Source organism: Aotus nancymaae, unplaced genomic scaffold (genome assembly GCF_030222135.1).
Source record: "Aotus nancymaae isolate 86718 unplaced genomic scaffold, 86718_ANA_hifiasm-v0.15.2.pri h1tg000002l, whole genome shotgun sequence".
Lineage (NCBI taxonomy): Eukaryota > Metazoa > Chordata > Mammalia > Primates > Aotidae > Aotus > Aotus nancymaae.
In genome coordinates, this window is record NW_026988413.1 from 4,083,544 (window position 1) to 4,109,447 (window position 25,904).

The window sequence follows — 25,904 nt, forward strand, 5'->3', positions numbered from 1 at the left end:
ATAATTATGCTTTCTTTTGTACTTTGGTACATCATATGCTGAAGTGAATATTGGTGTTCCGTAGAACATCTAGGTTGCCACAGGGACTCATTCGGGTATTTAATGGCCAGGTATAATTTATTTTCATTTTAGTTTTTAATGTTTGTTTGATGCGGACAGTTAACTAGTATATTTATAGCAGTATTCCCCATGCAGTCTGATTACTGGCAGGAACATGGTCAAGACTGAGTAACATAACAGGTTCACATTGGAAGGTGCCACTTTTTAACTTGTGCAAGCATATTCATCAGATTTAATTTTCTTTTTCTTATATAATTTTATTCTAGTTCCAGAAGAAGCCTTCTTATTGGGATGTGTGTTTGCAATTGCGGATTATCCAGAGCAGATGTCTGATAAGCAACTGCTAGCCACGTGGAAAAGGGTAAGATTGTGCCTGGAGGAAGATGACTTTGTCTGAAGATGCTTCTTTCTTACGTAGACGTAACTATGTTCATTAGACTGCATTCGCTGAGCTGCGCCTACATGTGTTCTAATGTGTGACGGGCATTTTGATTAACATTCTCTGACCTCAGGCACAGTGCTTTTCTGGGCATCAGTTTTCTCAGCTGTTAGATGAAGATGGTGGACTTTTTTTTCCAGCTTGGAAATTCCAAGGGGCACTAATTATTTGTGTATAATTGGGACGATGGAAATAAGTTCAGGTTTTTGGTGTCCTGGGAGAAGGACCATTAATTTGTATGCATCTCAGTCGTTTCTCTTTCTCCAAAGGTAACTGTTAGGAAATCCTGGAATCTCTAGAACCTCAAAGTCTTTTAGCCCAATTGTGAAACTGTAGTTCATTTATCTATTTATTATCTTGCATGGTGGCCTTTAAAGAAAAAAAATGCTTTTTTCTTTCTTGCATTCCACAAAACAAAACTGAATCAAAAGAAATTTTTTTTGTAATAAAAACTGAGTTTAAATATGCCTCTAATACATCTTGAATGTGCTTCACCATAAACATCCCTAGTGCTTAAATCCCGGCTATATGCTGAGCCTGCTGCAAGACCTAGGGAAGGTATGTGAAATCGCAGAGACGAAGAAAGCCAAAGAGCCCTGGGAGAGGCAGGTTGGCAGGTGCAGGCTGTTGTGAGCCTGAGAAGGACCTTCACCCATCGTGTTGTGGAGTGATGTGTTAAGAAAAGTCTACTGAGAGAGGTGAATCCTGAACTGCTTATGGGATGACTAGGAGTGAGAATTAGACGGGGAGGATTTTCCAAATGGTGCAGCACAGGCAAAGGCATGTGATTGGGGAAACTGACAGGAGGGTGCAAAGGATGGTGCCTCAGTGGGATCCACGAGGCAGGAGGGGGTACAGGAGCCAGGGCTGGCCTGTCTTCCATGTCTTCCAAGAACTTGTTGATGTACCATGTGGTGGAATTTAGATGCAGGTGAAGTGATCGGCTGTGTGTTTTAAGTAGTAAAGTGTTGAATCTGAGAGCGACCAGGGAGATGACTGTGTGGTTGGCTGGGCAGAGGATGTGTGCTGGGGTGAGGGAGGAAGGGGCAGTTCTGAGAAGGGCAGCAGCAGAAATTTTTTAAAAGTCAGAAATGTTCGAAGGCAGCATTGAGAAACTGTCCTGAGAAGTACAACAAAACTCAAAGATATGAAAGTTAGTGGAGAAAAGTTTGGGTTTTTTTGTCTTGTTTTCAAGTTAAAGGATTTATCTAAGAGGGCTGACATTAAATAGGAGCTTGGGAATAGAGAAAATGAAGGCAAGAACGTTATGAAAGAACATAGCTTTGCAGCTGAAGGCCATGTGCCCCCAGATTGAAAAGAAATGGAAGGAGAGCTGTGATAAGGCATCTGGGAACGTTCACAAGGCTAGAGAGAACACTTTTCTGTCAGACAAACACAAGTTCCCTGGAAGGGAAACTTGGACAGATCAGGAGTCAGGGTGGTTTCAGGAGCCTCCGATGCAGTGTACAGGGGCCACCAACAGAGCAGCTTCTTTTGTTTTTGAGGGGAAACAATTTCCAACCTAAAGTAATCTATAGAGCCTGTTAGTCACAAGAAATGGAATACGGATATTTGTATACTAACGGTCAAAAATGTACCTCCTTTGTATTCTTCCTTAGGAAGCCACTATGCCAGTAGAGAGTAAGATGTGGTAGCCAAGAAATGAGGGATTTGACTCCGAGATGGAAAGAGAATTGCCAGGATGGAGGTGAGGGGAAATGCCAGATGATGAGAAAATAGCTGTGGAGAAAACTAGACTTGGGACCAGAAGAGAGGCTTCCTGGGGGAGCAAACAAACAAAGACACTGGTAGATTCAGGAGGGACAGGTACGGTTGACCCCTGAACAGTCTGGGGCCGAGGGGTGCTGACCCCCACGCAATCAGTGATCTGTGCATCACTTGTGACTCCCCAGAACCTGAATTACTAATAGCCTAGTGTTAATCAGAAGCCTTAGAGATAAAGTCAATTAACGCATATTTTATATATGTAGTACTGTATTTTTACAATAAAGTAAGCTAAAGAAAAGAAAATGTTATTAAGGAAATCATAAGAGAAAATATATGCACTGTTCATTAAGGGGAAGTATGTCATCACAGAGGTCTTCATCCGTGTCATCTTCATGATGAGTGGGCCTAGGAGGAGGGACAGGAGGGGCTGGTCCTACCTCCTTAGGAGTGGCAGAGGTGTAAGAAGATCTAGCTATCAGTGGACCCACGCAGTTCGCACCCGGGTTGCTCAAGGATCAGTGATAGTACATTCATTTTCTGTTGCTGTGTTAACAGATTGTCTCAAAACCTAGTGACTTAAAACAATAAACTACCTCTCAGTTTGGTCATGGGTCAGAAATCCTGTAGCAGCTTGGTAGGGCGCTTGTGACTCAGCCATCTCCTGAGGTTGCAGTCAGGATGACAGTGGGAGCTGCAGGAGCCGCTTCCAGGATGGTTACCTCACATGGCTGTGGGCTGCAGGCCTCAGCTCCTCATCACAAGTGAGGGCTGTTTGTATGTCTTCACAGCATGACAACTGGCTCCCTTCCCCAGAGGGCATGACCTAAGATAGAGAGAGAGAAAAGCCACAGCATTACAGCGTCTTTTGTGACTGAGTTCCTGGAGACTCCCACTGTCAATTCCACCATATTAAGTGACTAAGTCTAGTCCATACTCAAAGCTAAGTGAGTAAAGCTCCAACTCTTAGACGGATGATTATACAATAATTTGCAGACATACTGTAAAACCACCACATGTACATTGTTCAAATAGTGGGAATGAAATAGTGAAAGGCATGTAGAAAACTAAGAAAAGGACAGATTCTGGAGGGGCTGGGATGAGGCAGTGATAAGCACCAGGGAAAACCAAAGTGTATACCAGAAAGGAACTCTAATCTTAGGATACATTGTGTTATGTCACTGACGACTGATCTAAACAAGAGTCTTGATATAACCAAATCAGGAAGACTTGAGGAGTGTGTGTGTTATTTGGGGGAAGGGTGTCCACAGTAGGATTGTCAGTAGATGGTTATATAAAACTAGAGAAAAGGAAATCATATAATGTGTTAGAATATATTAATAATTGCCTTTTTTTTTTTTTTTTAACTTTTCCTTCCTTTAATCATAAGCAAAAGAGAAACAGGGGTTAAAAAAATAAAAATGTCTCTCCCCCCTTCCCAAACCTGTACGCCAGCTCCCCCACCATGACTCCCTTCCTCCCCAGGGGGAAGCAAAAAGGGGCAGGCGTAGCATCTGTGGCTAGGAAGAGAGAGGCGGGGAGGCGCTGAGCTCAGTGCTGGTCTCTTTCCAAGTACAAATGTGTGTGGCAGAACAAAAATAAAAATGTCTCTCCCCGCTTCCCAAACCTGTACCTGCAGCACCCACCACCTAAGCACTCTCTGTTTTCTGCCGGTGCTTGGAGAAGGGTTGGCGGGGGGCGGACACCAGGCACTGGCTGGCTGCGGTCTACTGTGCCTGCTGGGTGGGCACCCCGCCAGCCTCTTGCGGCTCATTGTAGAAGCGATGACACTCGGCGGCGTCCCCATGAACTGTGGGGGCTCCCTCAATCCTCTTCCCAGTGTTGGGAAAACATGGGGAGAAATGCCAGATATAGGTGACAGGGGGATGGAGGCAGCAAACCACTTTGCCATGTATGTACCTATGCAACAATCCTGTATGTTCTGCACATGTACCCCAGAACCTAAAGTGCAATAAAGTATATATATTAAAAAATAAAAAAGTAATTGTCAGAGGAAACAGCTTTAAAGTGCTAAATGTGCTTGTTTCAGGGGAATGAAAAGCAGGGATGGGCAAGGAGGCTGCAATTTTGTTCTGTACCTCATTAAACTATGTTGATGTTTAGCCATAGGAAAAATAAACATTTACATCTTAAAAGTAGTAAATGAAACAATTGTTTTTTTGAGGAGACACGTGTTTTTTTTTTGAGACCGAGTCTTGTTCTCATTGCCCAGGCTTGAGTGCAGTTTGAGTGCAGTGGTATGATCTCAGCTCACTATACTCTCCACCTACTGGGTTCAGGCAGTTCTGCCTCAGACTCCCAAGTAGCTGGGACTACAGGCACGCACCACCATGCCTAGCTAATTTTTGTATTTTTAGTAGAGATGGGGTTTTACTGTGTTGCCAGGCTGGTCTCAAACTCTGACCTCATGATCACCCGCCTTGGCCTCCCAAAGTGCTGGGATGACAGGTATGAGCCATCACGCCCAGCCAGGGGTGGGTCTTCTTAAAGTTTATATTTTACCTAATAGGCCATCAAACTCTATTTTTTCCGTGTACAGTATTTTGAGTTCTGACGAATGCCCACAACAGTTCCTTCCCCCAGAAAACCACATCTGTTTTGAGAAGAAACTGTTGGGATTTTATGAATTTCATTCTGATTTGCTTTTTATTTCCCTTTTTAAGGGAGGTGGATCTGCCCACCATAGACCTTTTGCAATATCTGGAGATCTGAAGTAGTCGTGGCTAGGGGCTGCTGCTGGCATGGGATGGGTAGCATCCTCTTCTGTTCAGGATAGCCACCACATCCCAGAACCCCCTGATTCAGCAGGGAAGTTATGCTGAGCTTGAGAAACCCCAGGATGCATTCATTCCAGTGTTGTTCTCTTAGGTTTCCTGGAAATTCAGATTAAATTTATAGTATTGGAGTTCATTTTCATTGTATGGTGCTGGGTAGAAAAGTCTGTAAATATAACTGTTGCATGTCCTTGATACTTTGGGGAAATACATGATATAAATATATGATAGAGTCTTTTGACAGCTGTCTTATTTGAAATTGGAAGTCTTCTCTATTCTGAGTGATTAACATTGATGACCGCATTGGTCGTCGGGTCTTTGTGTCTAGATAATCCAGGCACACGGTGGCACTGTTGACCCCACGTTCACAAGTCGATGCACGCACCTTCTCTGTGAGAGTCAAGTCAGCAGTGTGTATGCACAGGTAAGGAAGACAACCTTAGCTGCCACCAGGAGCAACATCTGTCCTTTTTTACATGCAGTAAATGCTAGTGATTGATTATTATTTTTGGAAAGGACTTTTCTGCCTTGAAAGATAGGAAAATTGCTTCTTCCTGTGATGGATTCTTTAGTGGGATTGATACCTTTTGTGGGCACCATTGTCTTTGAGCAATGGAGAAACAAAGGGATATTCCCAGGTGGTGTTAAGAAGGGCGGACACTCCTTGCAGTCACCATCCTAGCCACACTGAGTGCACTGGTGTGTGACTCCCACACAAGCATGCAAAGGCCAGGTCCCTTACAGAGCTTTTCTAAAACTACTGGGATGCAAGCTTTCTCCTCAATATTACCTTCTTGTACTCTCTGAAGTTTCATTTCTTTTCATAAAATTGTGCTTCTTGTAGACAATTGATATATGTGTGACAAATGACCTCCAAGATACCCCTCTTAAAGAGGATAGCCATTCACAGGATCTACTTCTCCAGTAAAAATGTGGAAATACTTCTGAGGCATTTTTTGTTTTCCTGTGGTTCATTTTAGGCAGATGGGTTTTTTATACTTTTCTTACGTGGAGCCCTCTGTGTTCTTAAGCTGCACTTTTAACTTTGGTGATCATACATATTAGTTCATTCATCACTAAAGTTATTCTTAAAGTTGTAGAATTTGTTGCTTTTGTCTTCAGTTGTAGACTCTTGTTTGCAGATAGATAGTAACATTTTTAGGTTGTATTTCAAGTAACCAGCTACATGGTTTTAATTTGTTACTTTAATCAAGTGCTAAATGTCATGAAATTCTCTTATGGGGCTGCCAGTGAAAATGGCATTGTACCTATACAACCTTACAATTTTCTTTAATCCTGCGGCAGAAAAACAAAAACAACAAACCTCTAATTTTTTGTTTGATAGGCAATAAGAGAAAGAAAGAGATGTGTTACTGCGCACTGGTTAAACACGGTCTTAAAGAAGAAGAAAATGGTACCGCCTCACCGAGCCCTGCACTTCCCAGTGGCCTTCCCACCAGGAGGAAAGCCGTGTTCACAGCATGTAAGACAGAGTCCTCATGATCCATGTTTACATCATTCTTCTGCTTGGCAGATAATCTTGTGCTAGCACTTACCTGAGGCTCCCACATTGGCTTCCGAGTCAGAGCTTCTCTGTGTACTTTTGCCCATTTTGTAAGTGCCTGCTCATAAGAAATAACTTGTTTTCTTTTAGTTCCTTGCAACAATCACAGCTTTCTGTACATAGTAGGTATTTAAATGGATTCTTCAGTCTTTGACCCTATTTAAAATCCAAAAATAAATCAGGGGTCTTGCACGAAAGGCAGCCCCTATTGGGTGGAACTAATCAGTAGTCATGGGTCCTTCCACTCAAATGATCTCTGCATTGGAATCAGCGAGGAGGAGGAGCTGGCTCAGCTGGCTCGTGGTTACACGCTTTATAACATAACTGTTGGGATCATCTGAGCAGTGTTGCAGTAGCATAAACAAGGCATCTCACATTCATTCTTTTTCTTCTTCCCTGTAAGGGCTATGTGTATTACCTTTTTAGTATTTTAATAAAATTCTGGTCTTGACAGTTTTAGGAATGACATTACCAGATGTGTTCCATAATGCCAAAGAAATAGTGAAAAAATATATGTCAATTAAGAAGTAGAAGAAATAGTACTTGGTTTTGGTTTTTTGTTTGTTTTGTTTTTACCTTATTTTCTCTCTTTTTTTCTTAGATTATTTCTGTGACTGGATTTGTTGATAGTGACAGAGATGACCTAAAATTAATGGCTTATTTGGCAGGCGCCAAATATACAGGTTATCTATGCCGCAGCAACACAGTCCTCATCTGTAAAGAGTAAGCAAATTTTTGAAACCGTTTTTAAAATTTATACACAGTATAGTCAATTGTGCATTTTTTAGTATGTCATAGTTTTGTGGTAGAAATTTGTGGAAATTAAAGTCCGTTAAACAAAGTATGACAATCATATTCATAATAATCTTAATAGAAATACCTAGAAAACATTTGAATTAACAAAATAGGAATAGGGTAAAAGTAAGACTCGGAGGTGGTTCTGTAATTCAGCTTGAGCCTTGAGGTGGACATTTTATTGCCATGCAGGGTCACCCTCAGTTTGCTAGGCTATGCCTTCCACTTATATTAGGAGAAATATCTTATTGCCTTTGTTGGAAATAAATATAAATTTGGACAGTTGACATCTCTAACATTTAATAAATGTGTTTTCTCCTCAAAAAATAAAAAGACCAACTGGTTTAAAGTATGAAAAAGCCAAAGAGTGGAGGATACCCTGTGTCAACGCCCAGTGGCTTGGTGACATTCTTCTGGGAAACTTTGAGGCACTGAGGCAGATTCAGTATAGTCGCTACACGGCGTTCAGTCTGCAGGATCCCTTTGCCCCGACCCAGCATTTAGTTTTCAATCTTTTAGGTAAGTAAAATTCTGCAGGCTGCAAATCTTACTTAAAAGTACTGACATTGCTTCTACCATCTTTTTATTCATACTAATCATCAGGCTTGGCTTGAACTTTCTGATCAGTTTTTGACTCATTTTCAATTTCCATTCTATATTCTTCCTTTCTTCTCCCCACTCTGCTAAGGATTTTTGTTTGTTGGTTTTTTGAGACAGAGTCTCACTCTGTCACCCAGGCTGGAGAGCAGTGGTGTGATCATGGCTCACTGCAGCCTTGACTGCCTGGGCTTGGGTGGTTCTCCCACCTCATCCTCCCAAGTAGCTGGGACTTGAGGCGTGCGCCATGATTTGATGTTTTTGTTTGCTTTTGATCAACTCTTAGAGATGGAAGAAGCACTTGAAAGCTTTTTGATAGTCTTGTCTCTCAGGCCAGTTAATGTTTTGTCCAAATTGCTCCCTACCTTCCAGAACATTCCCTGCTTTCCTAGAATTGACGTCTGTCCTCTGTCACTGTTGAGCTTTGACTGACTTGCTGTTACATCCTGGATGTTATCATGGCTCCTGTGATAGGCAGGAAGGTTTGTGCCTGCTAGAGGCCAGACTATGTGAAACCCAGACTTGGACACAGGCCTAGAAATACCTACCCAGACAACCCACAGTAGCGGGTGAATGCCATGGGTTTTGACACAACATTTGCTTTGTTTGCTGCCGCTGGTCTTAGTGCTACTTCATGCAGACAGCATGTGAAACTAGAGCAGCAGCATGCCCTCACCTTGCCCGGAAAGTTTTTTTTTAAAACTTCATTAGAATACTTACATTTATCCTTATTAAGTATTGTCAGCTAAGCCACCTGTCGAGTTATCAGGGAAGACTTTTACAAAAAGGACTTATTATTTAAACAGAGTATCTACCATAAAAAATAATGTGTTTCTCTCTTTAGATGCTTGGAGAGTTCCCTTAAAAGTGAATGCAGAGTTGTTGATGGTATGTCAAATTAATAACCTTCCTTTGGCTATTACTATATTATTACAATGCAGTAGGGATGTATTTGTCTTCATAAATTAAAAATTATTTTAGTAATTTGTCAACATGATAACAAATGAAGGTTGTGTCTACTCACTTGTTCAGTAAACCCTAGGACTGATTTTTCTCTTAATTGTTAGGATATGATTGTCATTTTCGTATTTATACATGTGAGGGGCTTATTTGCTTCAGAGAGCTGTGTGATTGCTTATAGAGAACAGTAAAATCAAAGATGACGTCTTGTTTTTTGTAGGGTTAATGAAAGGCAAGAAGCAATGGATATGTAACCTACTTGGGGCTACAGATCAGAACTTAAGGAGTCCCAGGTCTCGTGATGAGGGGAAATATTTTCATAGTGTCTCGAGTTGGGAGTCACATCACAGTGCTTGAGGTCTCTGCTTTTCAGGGTAGGCCGTACTTGAAATTTGAGGGCCATTGGTTGTCATTTACCAGACAAAGAGGTGCTTTCTGCCTTCTCATCAGTTAAGCATAATGAGTGGAAGATCAGTTGTGTTTTCTCTTTTCCCCACATTCATATTTACTAAGCTACAGACAGGACCACTTTAATAATTTTTCACTTTAGACTTTGTCTACTGTGATTTCTCACTGTTTGACTGAACATCAGCACTTTGAGAATAGCAGTTTTTTTTTTACTGTTGGCCAATAGTAGTGTAATTTAAAGGCTTTGATTTATGTTCGTGTCATTATATATTAACCTTTGTTTTGAAAAACAGATTTCCATATGTCATGTACCCACCAAGTTTTCACCACATTTCTTTTGTATGCAGTGGTAATTTAGGGTTGGTGCCACTTGAACATTTAGCTGAGGAGAATAGTCTCATAAGGATTAGCAGCTAACACCCAGGCTCGTGTTTCTGGTTATTCATCTACTGACTTATTCGTTTTCCACATCTCATCTGGAAGTTGCTAATAATCATCCCAAGTCTCTGAGGAAGCCCTTCCAAGCCACAGTCTTGTTTTCTTCATGCTAATGATAATGTGATCATAGATATATTTTTTTTCCTACTAGCTTACGCTAGTAGTTAGGACTTTAATATGACATGACCCGTTCTGACACATCAGCAAAAGCAAATATTCTCCCAGTTCATTTAACTGAAAGGAATTTTATGGTAGCTTTTAAGCTCACACTGGGAAAGTGGTCATCAGAGTTTTCCTCCCAAACCACATGGCTTAAATTCTGAAGTTGTTAGGGGCTCCAGATGTCAACTTCTCTTGTGGCTTTGTATCAGTAATTAAAAGCTAAAAATCTTAGAGACAGGCCAGTTTGCCATTTTTGCCTTTCCCACCATTTGTTTCTGTTCTTGATACCAATGAATGATAATTTGGAGACTTAACTGCAATCTTTGGAAATAGAGAGTTGAGAGATTGTTTTCTTATAAGGGCTATAATAAGAAAAAGTATAAACTTGCCTGCAAATTACTATCAAGCTTGATTTTCTATGTATGACAGGGCTAATAGATTTTGAATACTTTCTGTAGATATGCTTATATTTATTCTAGATATGGCAGCAATATTTAGAAAAAATAAGTTGTAGTTAATAAGATTGAGAGCAATTCCTTCAAATAATAAAACGTGGGAAAGACATGGTTGGCCCACACAAGTCAAAGAACCTCTGAGTTTAAAATGTGAAGATAGGAGTGAACAAGGAGTAGGGGTGGAATGGAGATCTGACTGTGGTAGGGAGCCCACAAGGAAATCCCATCTTCTTCCTGCTCTCTTTTCACTTGGCATGGCTTCTGCTCCAGGGTTAGGGCTGCAGCTGGTCCTAGTGGAGGTCATCATGTTGCTGAGGCAGAGTGTGGGTTTTGGCACCTTGTCTGGCTGTTGGTAGCAATGTTGATCTGATTGTCATGTAACATCTTTTGTGAAATCTCATTGGTGAAATATCTCTTATAGGAATAGTCTTTTAGGGTGGAGGTGTAATTTTGATCATGTTTTTCACATTCTCAATTGAGACACAGGACAAAATACTTGAAATGAAAACCATTCTGAGAAGTTCAACGTTGAGGGATGCATATATGTAACATGGAGGAAAGAAAGGAACAAAGATACTTAAAGCACTGAAAGGATTTGTCGAATAAAGAGGGAAAGCAAAAAGGAAAAAACACACACACACACACACACACACACACACACAATACAGAGGTTCCCTCGGGAATGTTAGCTTCTCCTGGCTTGCATTGTCCGAGTGATCTTTTGAGGTGAAGACTAGTTCTAATGTGAAGAAGAGCATGATTCTTGTATATTATATGATTAAGTAGTTTGATTATTTGACACATAAATCTTTTGGAAGCTACTGTATTACTTAGTAGATTGATTGAAGTAAAGTAGACGATATTTTAATTGCAGAGTGTACGACTACCTCCCAAACTGAAACAGAATGAAGTAGCTAATGTCCAGCCTTCTTCCAAAAGAGCCAGGTAAGAGTAATAGCCTTAAATTTTTTATTGTTGGCTTTCACAGGTCTGCTTTGGAAAATTGGTGGCAATTGAGGAAAGTTTCTAAAATGTTTTTCAGTAAATAGGATTTGAAAGAGTTTGCTTTCTGCTTTTCAACTTTATTGTGATATATTTCATTTTATTGCTGGAGACAAATGGTGAATAATGACATAGGCCAGTATATTTTTTAGTTTTTAAAAAATTGAGTCTTTTTTTAAGCAATATACTATGAAAAGCCCCTCTCCACCATGTAAAACAGAAGCTGCAGCAGTGGGAATGGGGTGGGAGGTCTAGAACCCAGCTCAGCAGTATACCACAGAGCCCCAGGCTTCCTGGGCACAGCTGAAGAACCTGCTCTAGATGCCTAGAAAGCATCTAGGCCATAATGTCATCTCAGGTATGCTCCTTGGATCTGCCAGTTCTCAATGAGGACCAAGCAGTATTGGCCACGGTGGGAAGGAGGACCCAGACCCAAAGCCTTGGAAGGACATGTGCAGTGCACGTGGCATGTTGGGTTTTAGCTTGGAGTATGCAGATTGAGATGCATATCATTTTAGTGTTGTGTCGGCCAACATGACAGTAATGAAGTCCTCTCAGTCATTCAATTAGTAAGGCATAGCAAATGCAGGAGCAAACCAACAGGGCTTTTATTTTCTTCCTTGATTGTAGAAAAGTCTTCTTTCCAAACTGTACATGGTGAAATATAACTGCTTGAATTGTTTGCAGTTACCAGGTTCCTTATCTTTTCTCTCCCTGCTCCTCATCTTTCCCTCCTTCTGTTCCCCACTTTCAGAACACAAGCTGAACTATTGACTTTGGTAATAAAATCCTAATTATGTGATTGTATTTTTTGAGGCTGTCATCAACTTGCCACAAAGAAATTTTAAAGTAAATTTTTCTTGGACTGTCTCAGGAAATAATAATAAACTGAAAAGACCTAAAAAATTTAAGGGTTATGGAAAAAACAAAACAGGTTTCACTTAAAACATGTGCCTGAGCAAAGCAGCGTTTGTATAATTGGTGGTTGAAGAGGGCTAGAATATAAAGGACACTGGAAGCTCTAGGGACGCTCCTCTTGGCTGAATTATATTGATGGTGAACAGGCAAACAAGGAGTGGCCTGAGTCACACAAGGTTATTTTAAAAATTTGATTAAAAATGAAGCCATTAAGCTACAAAATCAGTGACATTTAGAAGCAACTTTGATATTTGCTTTCTTCTTAAAGCCAATTAAAAAAATTAATCCGGAGGGGACTGATGAAGAAGGAAGTATTGATCTTAACTGAAAGTGAATTGGATGCATCCCTTGGAGGCTTCAGAGGTAGTCTTGGAAGGTGACTTTATGGAAGCGGTGGAAAGGAAGGAAGGACAGATAGGCTCATTGTACTTTTCCTTTAAGAGTAAAAACCACATGCAGTTAAAGCTTGTTAAACTATTGAAATCCCTGTTTTCTAAAGAAAATTTTCATTTTAAGTGAATATTAAATCACCACTGTTTTATGTGTGTTTCTTCCACAGAATTGAAGACATACCACCTCCCACTAAAAAGCTAACTCCAGAATTGACCCCTCTTGTGCTTTTCACTGGATTCGAGCCTGTCCAGGTTCAACAGTATGTTAAGGTGAAATTTCATCTACTTTGTAAAAGGATTTTTAGCAATGTTCCTTTTAGTATATATTTACTTCAGCAGTTAACTTACATAGTTTAGATAGTCAGGAATATCTTGTTATTATAGTGCATATTTATGAAGTATTTTTAGTAGTCATTATAGTAATCCTGGTCATTAAATGTTTAGTGACTTTCCGCCCTGTTCTGTGCTATTATTTCATACTTAGATACTTGCTTTCTTATTAGTAGAGGCCAAGTTCCATGCCAATCGTCACGTGAACATTTGCAAGTCTCCTTCCGTGTCATATTCATGAAGACATCCAGCATGAAGGAAAACTCTTTTCAAGTTCTCTGATTGAAACACAGTCTACCCATGATTAGTTTTCTTGGGTAGAGTGAGGCCAAAGGGAGTTTGTATATTTGTTTAGATGATAAATGAGCACAGATTTTAAATATACTTTCTGAAATAACAGCCCAGAAGACGACGGGATTTTGTTTTGTTTGGGTTAAGGGTGTAAGTTGACCTGTATTATGGTGGATTCATACATTTTCCTCCTAGTTTCCTTTTTAAGGAAAAGAAACAATTATCAATGCTACTATTATATATTTAGAACAAATTAATTTCCCCACCTTTAAAATGTGAAGATAGTTACTAGGAGGTTGATTTTTTATATGTTCATATCTTAGTCAATTTTTATGCCATTATTTCAAAAAACAAAGGGCAGGTAAATGTTCCTCATTAACCCCAGTTTCGGCCTAGCAAGTCTTGGCTGTTTACTCTTCATTGTGAAGTGAGCTGCCTCATTCTCATGTCATTTAACTTATTCATGGAGATGTTATTGATGTTTGATGGAGAATTCATATTTTTATCTTGATTTGTGTGGATTTGAACTACAGAAGTGTGAATGATACATTGTCCTTTTTATTTTTCTCCTGGAGTTGTAGGTTTTGTTTTACCTGTCACACTGTTTTCTGTGGGTGAGAATTACAGTCATAAACCTTACCTTCAGATAGGTATTCCTCTATGTTACGCTCTGTCGGTGTGGCTCTATGAATGCTGAACTTTTTCATTTCTCACCTGTGTTTGTGACCTTCAGAAGCTCTACATTCTTGGTGGGGAGGTTGCAGGGTCGGCACAGAAGTGCACACACCTCGTTGCCAGCAAAGTGACTCGCACTGTGAAGTTCCTGACGGCGATTTCTGTCGTGAAGCACATAGTGACACCAGAGTGGCTGGAGGAATGCTTCAGGTGCCAGAAGTTCATTGGTAAGGAGCAGCGCTAGTAACCTTATTTTTAATGCCAAATACACTTTTTTTTTTTCTTGAATTCATCTCTTTTCAGCCCAACAAATACCTAGTTTATTTTTTAACTATGTGATATTTATTTATTTAAATTTATGAATTTATTTCATATCCCCAGTGATTCCTTTGATTGATGTCTTTGCATTCTACCCTAAGTGTGAAGGTTTTGGTAATTTGGACAGTATTAAGGGGAAAACAAGCTCTATATCCCTCTTTTTATTTTCCTGTTAGTATATTTTGTTTGGAAATCTGGCTGTAAAATGAGATTTTTCAAAGTGCAGGAAAGTATAATTTTTGTCTTTATTTGGAAAGAGAGCAGGTGTATGCAAATGTCCTACTCAAATACACTTTGAATATCGGTTTATATAGGAGGGAAAGAGGTCTGCGTCCTCTTGCCCATCTTCCATTGTTCAGAGCTCCAAAAGAGAATTTCTTTTTAAAAAACAGTCACATTTAGAGATAGTATATAAAGGATAGATAGATTGATATACATCTAAATGTTTTTAGAATCTTGCTATGTATAAAATAAGTTATAAATTCTAAATGATTTTTTTTCCTTCATGGAAACTGGATAGCCAAGGCAGCTGTGTGCCCTTCCTGTCCTGCATAGCAGTGCTGTCACCCTGTCTGCGGGGTTGGTGTCCTCTGCATCATCGAAGCCAGGCACCTCTCAGCTGCCCCAGCTGTGTCCTCCATCCTCCCCTAGGCCCTGTCTGCGTTGAAAGGTTTAGAGGCACATGCCCCATGACAAGCTTCACTGAATTCTCGGTCTTTTTTCTCATGTGGTCTTTCTGCCCCAGCCACACTGGCAGTAAAACTGAACTCCCCGGCTACTCCACCATATAGCGATGATACTGATCACCAACCCCTGATTTAGAGCATCCACATGCTTATTTTTCTGTGCCAGTAGTTTGCCCTGTATTGACGTGTTCTCACACTTCTTCACGTATGCCTCCCTTGCACCCCACCCTTTAAGCAGAAAGATACAGCTGCCAAAGGGAAGAGCAGGGTGTGTGGCCGTGGCAAGCAAGGCCTGCAGAGGAGCTACTAGTCCCCGTTACACTCTTCTGGCTGACCAAACCTTACTTACCACTTTCCGGGCACAAGTTGTCATTAAATCCATCTTTTAAAATTAAAATATTTTAGATTCATGTCACTTTTTTGGCCACTGGCATTTAAATATAATTCATGTTTATGTAAATAAATTAGAAGTATATATGTCTTAAAGTTCATGTAGTCTAATTTTACAGATGAGGAGATCCAGAAAAATAAAGATAACTTAAGATTGCTGTTCATAGCAAAGCTAGAAACAAACTTAAAATTTTTCAATTCTGTATCTAAGGCAGTAAGACATAGGAAAAAATAAATCATTAATATGAAGAAAAGACTAAATCCTAAACTACGATATTCAGGCAATTCTTGTCATTCAGTTAGTTATGCCCATGAAGTTGCACAGAGTGAATACTGTACTGTAGCCTCTGGGTAAACACGGGGGTAGGTTCCTGAGAGCCTCTGCTCACTACATTTTCATCAGCCAGTCATACATAACCTTGTTTTATGTGTGTTTCTGTTTAAAGGCGCCTTATTTAGTGTATATTGTTAATTCATGGACATTCAGCTCATGATCAACAGCACTGTAACTCATGCCTGCATGAAACTTCCCTAACATACATATTTTCTCCAAAAGGCACACCACAGCCTTCTTGCACTTAGGACTGGGGACATTTTAAACAGCATAATCACCAACATAAAGCACACACATTTGAAAACAGTGACACTAAATTGATCACAAAGAGGATGCTTCTTCACCATTTCTGCTGGAACCGGAAGGCAGGGCATGGCCTTGTTCCTCCTGGCTAGTAATGTACATGTAGCTGACTGATTCTTCTCCAGTCTATGCCTGTCCACAAATGACCCCCGAAGTGCCACAGGCACTGATTGTGGGTTCATAAACAAATTTCAGGGGGAAGGAAAATTGGCAAATACAGAATCTGTGAATAATGAGGCTCACATGTATTAAGTGGTATTTAGAAATTTTTTTAATTGAAATTTTGAAATTTTTTCAAACCTAAAAAATATTAATGAAACATAAAACTTAATGAAGGCAGAAGAAAAACATCATAGAAACAATTACTACAAACATTTTAGCTTCCAATTTCGTATAATGTTAACATTATAAAATTTAGGAGATGATCTGTTCGTTAATAGAAATAGTGTAATTTCTTAGGCTCTGCAGTCGGAGCATGGCATACACCAGCTTGGGCGGTGGGGAAAACGGTCTGTCATGTTCCAGCCTCTGTTGGCCCCATCGGCTGCTTTTGGGCAACACCCGGCTTTAGAGATCTTTACTGTTACTTTTGGACTTAGCTGATTTCTTTTCTCTTCTAACCAAGAACATGCAAATTCTTTGAAAATTAGTTTGCCAAGCAGCCAATTTAGTGAATGACCAATTTACTTAATTTTTCCAGTTTCAGTTTGTGAAAATCTGGTTCTTTTATCTGCATATGAAGTTTACGGTTCATATTTGATGGGAAGTTTGGTTGACTGGCTTTGATTTATTTATAGCACTGTTAATAAATGTTTGCTGTGTTGCTCTGTGAGAGTCAGGAGGTGGTTTAGTTATAAACATTTAATATTGAGAAAACATTTTGTATTTTGTCTTCCAAATTTTAGGATTTCCTAAGAGAATCTTTCCAGTTTGTAATGATTCTTCAATTTTTTGGGGCAGTTTTAAGTTCACAGCAAAATTACAGAAGGCACAGAGTTCCCATGTACCCCTAGCCCACACCCATGCACACACACCACCACCCCCATTACAGTCACCATCCCACACCAAAGTGGAATGTTTATTAACCATTAATGAAGCTACATTGACATTTGGGTCATAATCACCCAAAGTCCATAGTTAGAATAGGGCCTACTGCTGGCCTTGAACAGTCATTGGGTTTTAACAAAGGACGTGCTTTTGCTATTACAGCATCATACAGAGTTGTTCCACTGCTCTAAAAATCCTCTGCGCTCCACCCACTCATTCCTTCCTGCCTTCTGACCCCTGGCAACCACTGATATTTTTATCCCTTCTGTAGTCTTGCCCTTTCCAGAATGTTACACATTGGGAATCATTCATTATATAGGATTTTCAGATCTGCTTCCTTTGCATAGCAATATACATCCAAGCTTCCTCCATGTCTTTTCGTGGCTTGAGAGCGCATTCTTTTTAGCACTAAATAATATTCCATTGTCAGAATGTGTCAGTTTGTTTGGCCCCTTACCTACAGAAGGACATTCTTGCTGTTTGTAAATTTTGGCAGTTATCAGTAAAGCTGCTGTAAACATCCATGTGCAGGTGTTAGTGTGGACGCAAGTTTTCAACTCCTTTTGGTAAATCACCAAGGTGTGCAATTGCTTGATCATATGGTAAGTGTATGTTTAGCTTGGTGAGGAACCGCCAGGCTGTCTTCTGAAGTGCCTGTGCTGTTTTGCATTCCCACCAGCAGTGAATGGGAGCTCCTGTTGCTCCACATCCTCCTCAGCATGTGCTGGTGTCAGTGCTCTGGGTTTTGGCCATTCTAATAGGTGAAGTCCAGCTTACTCATTATTTCTTTCATGGATTTTGTCTTTGGTGTTGTATCTAAAAAGCCAAACTCAAGGTCCCTTAGATTTTCTCCTGTGTTATCTTGTAGGAGTTTCAAAGTTTTGCATTTCACATTTAGGTCTGTGTTCCGTTTGGGGGTTGATTTTTTTTTTTTTTTTTTTTTAAAGAGGGTAAGGTCTATGTCCAGATTCCTTTTTTTTTTCATATGGTTGTCCAGTTGTTCAGCATCATTTGTTGGAAGGACTCTCTTCTCCACCTGTTTTGGTAGGTGCATGTTTTGGGACTTTTATATTTATGTGTAATTTATATAAAATGTGAGATATCGATATTATTATCACTTTCTGGGATACTCATTTCTTTTGTACTTCCATGCAAAGTTTAATGTTCAGGTTGAGTCTTTATTTAGCTACTACTAAGTTAACCCTGTTCCTTCATTTGAAAAAACCAAAATGTCAGTATCTCATCTGTGACAGGATCATCTTAGCTGTATATTCTTTTGTTTTTCAATGTTACTTTCTTTCTTTTTTTTTTTTAATTGAGTCTTACTTTGTTGCCCAGGCTGGAGTGGAGTGGTGCCATTGACTCACTGCAACCTCCGCCTCCTGGGTTCAAGCTATTCTCCTGCCTCAGCCTCCCTAGTAGCTGGGACTACAGGCACCCACCACCACCACACCTGGCTAATTTTTTTGTATTTTTTAGTAGAGACAGGGTTTCGCCATGTTAGCCAGGCTGGTCTTGAACTCCTGACCTCAAGTGATCCGCCCACCTCAGCCTCCCAAAGTGCTGGGATTACAGGCGTGAGCCACTATGCCTGGTGTTATTTTCTCTATCATAAACATTAACTACTTCTTGGTGATCTCACACAAGTTCTTCAGAAGACATATCAGCCTTCATTTTTCCCCTAGAAAGTAACACTTCAAATATACCATCTCATGTGTGGCAGTACTTGTTTTATTCATTTTTTAATTCATCATTTTTTGTTTCTCCAAATTTTAGACATTTTTATCTTCTTTCACCTAAAAGGCAGCCTTTCTATCTGCTGGTTGGCTCAGAGATTAGCCATTGGTGAACAGATGCCCACATTTTTGTCATAGTGTGGTTGCTCCTGCCCAGGAGTCAGCAAACTGTGGTCCATGTGCTGAGAGTGGGTTTCACATTTTTAAAATATTGCTTAAAAATGAGAAGAGGAATGTGCAAGAGAAACAATACATAGCCCACAAATCCTGAAATACGTGTCATCTTGTCAACCTCAGTTTGCCAATCCCAAATCACTTTCCTTGTTTTCTGTTTTTGATGTATATATTACTGGATTTGAGCTGCCTGTATTATGCTGTATGGTCGGTAGGAAACGGAGGAGAAGAAATGCTTTTCTGAATATGACACGTATTTATAGGAAGATTGAAACATTTTGTGATCTTTAACTTTTGACACATTTCTTGAAATGTTGCTATGAGAACTCTGAAAATCTGTCAATTAATAATAATTGTCAGAAGTCTTTAAAAATTGATAAAACTGTCCTTTATAAATTGCTGTATACTTTTATATACTTAAAATGAATGTATGCTTGGTGAATCTTTAAACTTTGGTAAATTCACCTAATTATCAGCCAAATAACTCCAATGTCCTATAAGTCCTTGCAGAGTTAGTCATTATATATAAATAAATACTTGGATGGGATTATTTAAAGCTTGTCTTTCTAGGACTGGAGGTTTTAACCTGAGATCTGCAGGCTTGGAAAGTTTGTGAGCTCCCTAAAAGTTTGTATGAGATTACAGTTGAGTAAAGAGGGGAGGGGCAGCTATGGGAAGAGGGTTCCTAACTTTCAGTAATTTTCTTACTGTTTTTTAACATTTTTGTTGTTAAAAAAAATTATTATTATTATTTTGAGACCGGATCTCACTTTGTTGCCCAGGCTGGAATGCAGAGGTACAGTGACGGGTTACTGTAGCCTCAAACTTCTCAGACTCAAGCAATCCTCCCACTTCAGCCTCCCAAGCAGCTGAGACTATAGGCACATACAACCATGCCAAGCTAATTTTAAAATTTTTTTGTAAAGATGAGGTCTCACTATGTTGCCCAGGCTGTTCTGGAACTCCTGGCATCAAGCAGTTTTTCTTCCTTGGCCTCCCAAAGTGCTGGAATTACAGGCATGAGCCACCACACCCTGCCTGTTCTTTTCAAGAGTTTATGACCCCAAATGGTTAACTACTGCTGAAGGACAAAAAAATACCTGCCTGTCTTTTTTTGGTCTGGCTTTTACATGAAAGTAAATGAAATATAATGGTGAGATTTAAATGTCCGAAGGCTATACAGGTAAATGTAACCGTGAATATTATGTACTGAATAAGGGTGAGAATTTTGTGGGTCACACCTGCCACATTTCACCTGTCCACACTTTCAGAGTATGTACTGTTCTGTTTTCCAGATGAGCAGAACTACATTCTCCGAGATGCTGAGGCGGAAGTCCTTTTCTCTTTCAGCTTGGAAGAATCCTTAAAGCGGGCACACATTTCTCCACTCTTTAAGGTACACTTTAAGGGAAAAGTAAATCAGTCCAAGTAAGCATAACACATGGACCCACTGAAGGGAACGAACAGGTGATTTGCTGGGAAGTGCGCCTCCAGGGGAGCTGGGCTCTCCCTGCATCTCATTCACCACTTGTCTTCCTTCTTGGACATGACCACTGGAGGGCTTCCTCCTATGAACCACAGCACATCTCCAGAGAACTTTCTTTGCTGTAATGTTTAAAAATAGGTACACAAATTTAATAAATACATTTAGGAGAAATAAGGTGTTCAAAGAGTATGTTTTTGAATAATTTAATTGGTTAAAAGGCATGTTTATTTTTTTGCTTTTAATGAATCTTTAGGGGACATTGCTTACTTCATACTATTGTCAATAGATGTGTATTCAACTGGAGAAGATACTTGGGAAAATATTAATTCAATATATATAATTTCAGATAAAAGATTTTTAAATGTGAGATAACTCTTAGAAGAGTTAGGAATTCTTTTTGTATCAAAGAAGTAAATCAATAAAGATAATCTTTATCTTAAGAAGTTCTTTAAACTTCTTAAGGAGTCAGGAGGAATTAGAAATGATTTGGAATACTGAGTTAAGATATATTTTACCTAAAATAGTCTTTCTAAATGTTTGATTTTTTTCTGTGAGCAGTTTAAGACAATCTTATTTTGTGGTATACTCAGGAGCAAGCTTGTTAGAGAATTCAATCTTAAGCATCAATATCATTTCCTGCTCTGTTTGAGTCCAAATAATACAGAGAAAATAAAGAAAAGGGATAGCAGGCAGGCGCCGTGCCAGAGGCTATTGCTAGGCAGATAAGTGTGGTGAAATATAATGCTGATTTAAAATTGTATAAAAATTGTGAAAAATATTTGTGATATTCTTGCTTATTCACAAAACACTTTGTTTTAGGGACTTAAGTTCTGGTTACTTTAAATCATCTTCGGCATACTTAACGTGAAAATGCTTAAATTCCAAATTTACATAGCTGGATTCCTCTTCCACTTGAGATTGAGTGCTAGTAGGAGAATAAATAGTACCTTCATCATTTCATAAAATTAGAAATTTTGTCAAAAATCTCAGGGCAGAATCTATGAAAAATTACATACTCTAAAAGTTAAAAGCATTTAAGAACATAATACATACATTTTCATTTAATTTTAGGCAAAGTATTTTTACATCACACCTGGAATCTGCCCAAGTCTTTCCACTATGAGGTCAATCGTAGAGTGTGCAGGAGGAAAGGTGTTATCCAAGCAGCCATCTTTCCGGAAGCTCATGGAGCACAAGCAGAACTCGGTGGGTAGAGTGGAGTCTGCCAGCGAGTCCATCATTGTCCTATGTCAGATTCAGTGTTTGGTCACTGAGAAGCTCATTTTCTTTTCCTTAGAGTTTGTCGGAAATAATTTTAATATCCTGTGAAAATGACCTTCATTTATGCCGAGAATATTTTGCCAGAGGCATAGGTACGTTTCCCCGCTTGTGTGTGTGAGTGTGTGTACACACAGCAGTGCGCCTCTAACAGTCTCTGCTTCCATCTCGTTCAGATGTTCACAATGCGGAGTTTGTTCTGACTGGAGTGCTCACACAAACACTGGACTACGAATCATATCCTTTTCAAAAGAGAATAAAAAGTAAGTGGGTTGGATATGAAATGGAGTTTCCAGATTAATAAGGCAGTACCTTTCCTGTTTTACAAGCCATTTTTCCTTTCTTTGCTATTATGATTTATACAGTGAACAATTCTTTCTCTTCAGAATATTCATTTGAGTTGCAAGTAAAAACTTTCCCTGAACTTACTGAGAGTTCAGTTTTAATAGGTGATGTTTATTAGAATCTATGCTGTCTATTTATCTGTAGGCATTAAAGTATTTGACAATTAGATAAAATAGAAAATAATTGCAAAAAAAACTTACATGTTTCTTTTTATCAGTTCATTTCTGAGTTTGTAGTTTTCAAAATGAAATTTAGTTCGTATAACTTTGAGATGGAAAATAAAAAAACTACTTAATAGAAGCGGCAGAATGAATATTAACATGTTAGGAAAAATGCAAAGGTCAGTATTTAGAATAATGACACACGGTTTTTTCTATTTCAGACATTCAGGAAAAAATAAAGCTCATCATCTGTATGTGTAGCCCTTACTAAAAATCTCTGAATTACTATTTTAATGTATGAGCAGCCCATCAGTGAAGCAAAACATGCCTTCCAGGTCCTTATGGGAACACTTCTGTTTCAACTTCCGTTTTCTGTTGCAGGGGGCTGCTCTCAGGCGGTGTTTCTCAGGACTTCTCCCTGGGGCTGGTGCAATAGGGCTGGAGGGCTGAGCTCCTCCTCTCTGTGAGAGCAGGAGCTTCTGTCACCCCTGACCAACGTCAGCCTCAGTGAACCATTGCTTATGCAGGGGAATTTTGTGTTTGGGGTAGGACTGCTTCAGTAAAGCACAGAGGTCAGAATGACATCCATCCTTGCTGAGTTTTTTTTCCTCTTCATATGTGCCTATTTCATCCAGGTAATTACATTTAAGTATATTTACATTTAAATACATTGACATTCATCCAGTCAGTTACATTTGTCAAACATTTTCCTTTTAACCCTAAAGAGCTTATGGTTGTAATGTCAGATAGAAGATGCTATCACTGAGAGAAAAGCACTTTTAAGAAGTAAAATTTGACGTCTTGCGGTGGCTCACGCCTGTAATCCCTACATGGTAGGCTGAGGCGGATAGATCACCTGAGATCAGGAGTTCAAGACCAGCCTGGCCAACAGTGTGAAACCCGGTCTTTACTAAAAATAGAAAAAATTAGCCAGGTGTGGTGGCAGGCACCTGTGATCACAGCTATTCAGAAGACTTGAGGCAGGAGAATCACTTGACCCTGGAAGGCAGGGTTTGCAGTGAGCCAAAATCGTGCCATTGCACTCCAGCCTGGGCAACAAGAGTGAAACTCTGTCTTACAAAAAAAAAAAAAAAAAGTAAAATTTGCCTCGGTTCCAGAAGCCAATGTCATGTTTAGCCATAAATAACCTGTCTAGTTGGAATGAGGCTTGGTGCAGAAACCTCTTATTCACACCAGAGCTTAGTGTATTCCATACCTCGATCTATTAGGAAATTATTGCTTGCACTACTGATAAAAATGGTAAGAGGCCTGTTACATTTTTAGATATGCTATAAGCATTTGGTTTGTATACAGTGTATACCCTTGCATTTTTTTCAGATTTTTTTCTGGCATTCATATTTATATTTGTGAAAGCCTATTCTTTACAACTTTTACTTTCAGAAGAAATTGCTTTAAAAGTCATACGGGTGACTTGTGAGTATTAATTACCTTGGGGACCTTTTTTCATAGCTATAGCTCAATTAATTTTGCCCATAGTGGACGGTGTAGAATTGCAGAGGTCAGCATCTGCTCCTGAAGGTATAGGTAGGAGTCAGTTATTTGCAGTGGGGCTTTGGGGACGTCAGCTCTTGGGGTTGTGTGTTGCACATGTTAATTTAAAGGACACTGCAGCTATTGCTGGGCCTCAGCTCTAGCCGCATAGTGGATCTTCTGGGGAGCTGGCACAGGGGCTGATGTCCCTGGGCTGAGTGAGCCTGTCGGGAGTGGGCTGAAAGTCGTCTGTGATGTGGGTGTGCAGCAGAGCGGCTGGTTTGAGTGGGTAAGAAAGAGGCTGTAGCATTCCTACAAGGGTGTGCCTGAACCTGAGTGACGAATGTTGGAACCCTCGGTTTCACATTTGTCTTTTGCCTTGTGTTTGGAAGTTGTTTTCCTCAACAAGCCTACATATAAGTTTAACTGATGGTGTCTAGACTGCCGTGTGTGTGGACTCCTGCGGTGCGCAGCCGGCTGTCTGGCTGGCGAGGAGCTGCGTGCTTCCTTCACATGCTCTTGTTTTCCAGCTGCTTTCTTGGGGGATCAGACTGCAAAGCCAGGAAGACAGATATAATTAATATACTGCATCTTTTTAAGATGTGCAATTTTATTCTGAGGAAACATAAATTATGTTTTTTATTATATGACTTTAAGAGCTCACATTAGGTTTTATGATTCATTTGCCAGGTTTTTAAATGTTTTCACAAAACTGTTACAGGACTTCAACTAGTAATAAAATGGTGTAAATAAAGACCTTGCTATCTCTAAATTATGGATGTTGATAAGATTTGAAATGTTTTGTACTTTGATTATTTTCATTTCTTATACTCTGTTTTCTTTTATATTGATATCTTGCCCACATTTTAAATAAATGTACTTTTGAACTTAGAATTGAGTAATCCTTTATCATTCCACATTGTTTTGCATAACTTATAATTTACATCAAACTGGATCACATTTTAAGTGATTTCAAGACAAGCTATTTTCTAGTAAACTTTTACCTCAAGTAATAATTTCTGGAAGCCAGCCATTTTTTGTCACTGTAATAAACTCCATCCCAGGCAGGGGTGGGCTCAGATTATTTCAGTCACTAAGCACAGGCGCAACCAGTGAGAACCGGTGACAGTGACGCTGCATAACTTCCATCCATCCCGCTTCTTTCCAGATCCTGTTGCGGTACACTTGTTGGATTATAGATTAATGAAATAGTGGGAGACTGCCGGTTTATTAAAGATGAGCAGGGCAGTAACTGCTAATACCTATAGATCCTGCGGGCCAGTGCTATCATCAACATTCAGAGCCAGTTGTTTTTAACAAACTTTGTATCTACTTTTAAGCTTATATTTTTGTGCCTAAATAAACTGAGAGATACGTACTTATCTCTAAGTAGAGGTAGAACTGACCTTTTCCCCTCATGCACCACAGGTAGAGTTGGGGTTGCTCTAAAATATTTTAGATTCTATAGAATCCTGCAAGTGCAGAAGTGCTTCGTAAATCAGAATAGAATTTTCATTTGCAAAGTATTCAAAGTACTTCCCTACTACTTAGAAGCTTGAAGGAAAGTGATGATAATTACAGAATAAATGGGCCTTCTGGGTAGAGTATAATGCGTCTGTTTAATCTTTGGTGGAGGCAGGGTGTTTATATAACCAACATACAAATATGACTGATTTGATTAACCTTTCAATTACTGCTGTTTTTTCAAAAGCTGCCAAGAAATAATCCTTTAAAACTCTAGGAGCTGTCTAAAGCCAACTGGCTTGCACAGCTGTTAAGCATTGGTTTGGTGACTAAGAGGGACTTAGATGAACATATAAAAATAAAAAGATTTCAAGTAAATGCTTCTTAGATAAAATGATTAGATCAGAAAAATTATTTCTTACAAGCAAAGGAAATCTTTCATTTAACCCTGCTATTTTCATCTGGCTCAGTTCATCTAATAGAAATATAATGGGAAAATTGCGTATAATTTGAAAATTTTTAATAGCTACAACAAATGTTTTTAATATGTAGACAATACACTCACATATTACTTCTGTCAGAAGTAATATTCTTAGAAATTACTGAGGTATTTTTACTATTTGAAGGGTACCCAGTCTTTAAAATCTGGTGTGTATTTTACACTTAGATGATATCTCCATTCTGA

At 39.4% G+C, this 25,904-nt stretch overlaps 1 protein-coding gene across 2 annotated transcripts in view; it reads left to right on the top strand.

Annotated features, from left to right (window-relative positions):
* PAXIP1 (PAX interacting protein 1) overlaps positions 1-24,649 on the top strand; it is a 59,510-nt gene extending 34,861 nt beyond the window's left edge. The window contains exons 8-21 of one of the 2 annotated variants that reach the window (XM_064368585.1): positions 327-421; positions 5,348-5,443; positions 6,365-6,502; positions 7,185-7,306; positions 7,713-7,897; positions 8,820-8,863; positions 11,273-11,343; positions 12,878-12,980; positions 14,065-14,233; positions 20,290-20,390; positions 21,552-21,686; positions 21,778-21,853; positions 21,935-22,021; positions 22,646-24,649. In XM_064368585.1, coding sequence (XP_064224655.1) covers positions 327-421; positions 5,348-5,443; positions 6,365-6,502; positions 7,185-7,306; positions 7,713-7,897; positions 8,820-8,863; positions 11,273-11,343; positions 12,878-12,980; positions 14,065-14,233; positions 20,290-20,390; positions 21,552-21,686; positions 21,778-21,853; positions 21,935-22,021; positions 22,646-22,731 — 1,508 coding nt within the window. In that variant the 3' untranslated portion in view covers positions 22,732-24,649. The remainder of the gene's footprint in view (positions 1-326; positions 422-5,347; positions 5,444-6,364; positions 6,503-7,184; positions 7,307-7,712; positions 7,898-8,819; positions 8,864-11,272; positions 11,344-12,877; positions 12,981-14,064; positions 14,234-20,289; positions 20,391-21,551; positions 21,687-21,777; positions 21,854-21,934; positions 22,022-22,645) is intronic. The other variant, XM_064368609.1, reaches the window with a different exon arrangement.
* Positions 24,650-25,904: the final 1,255 nt, after the last annotated feature.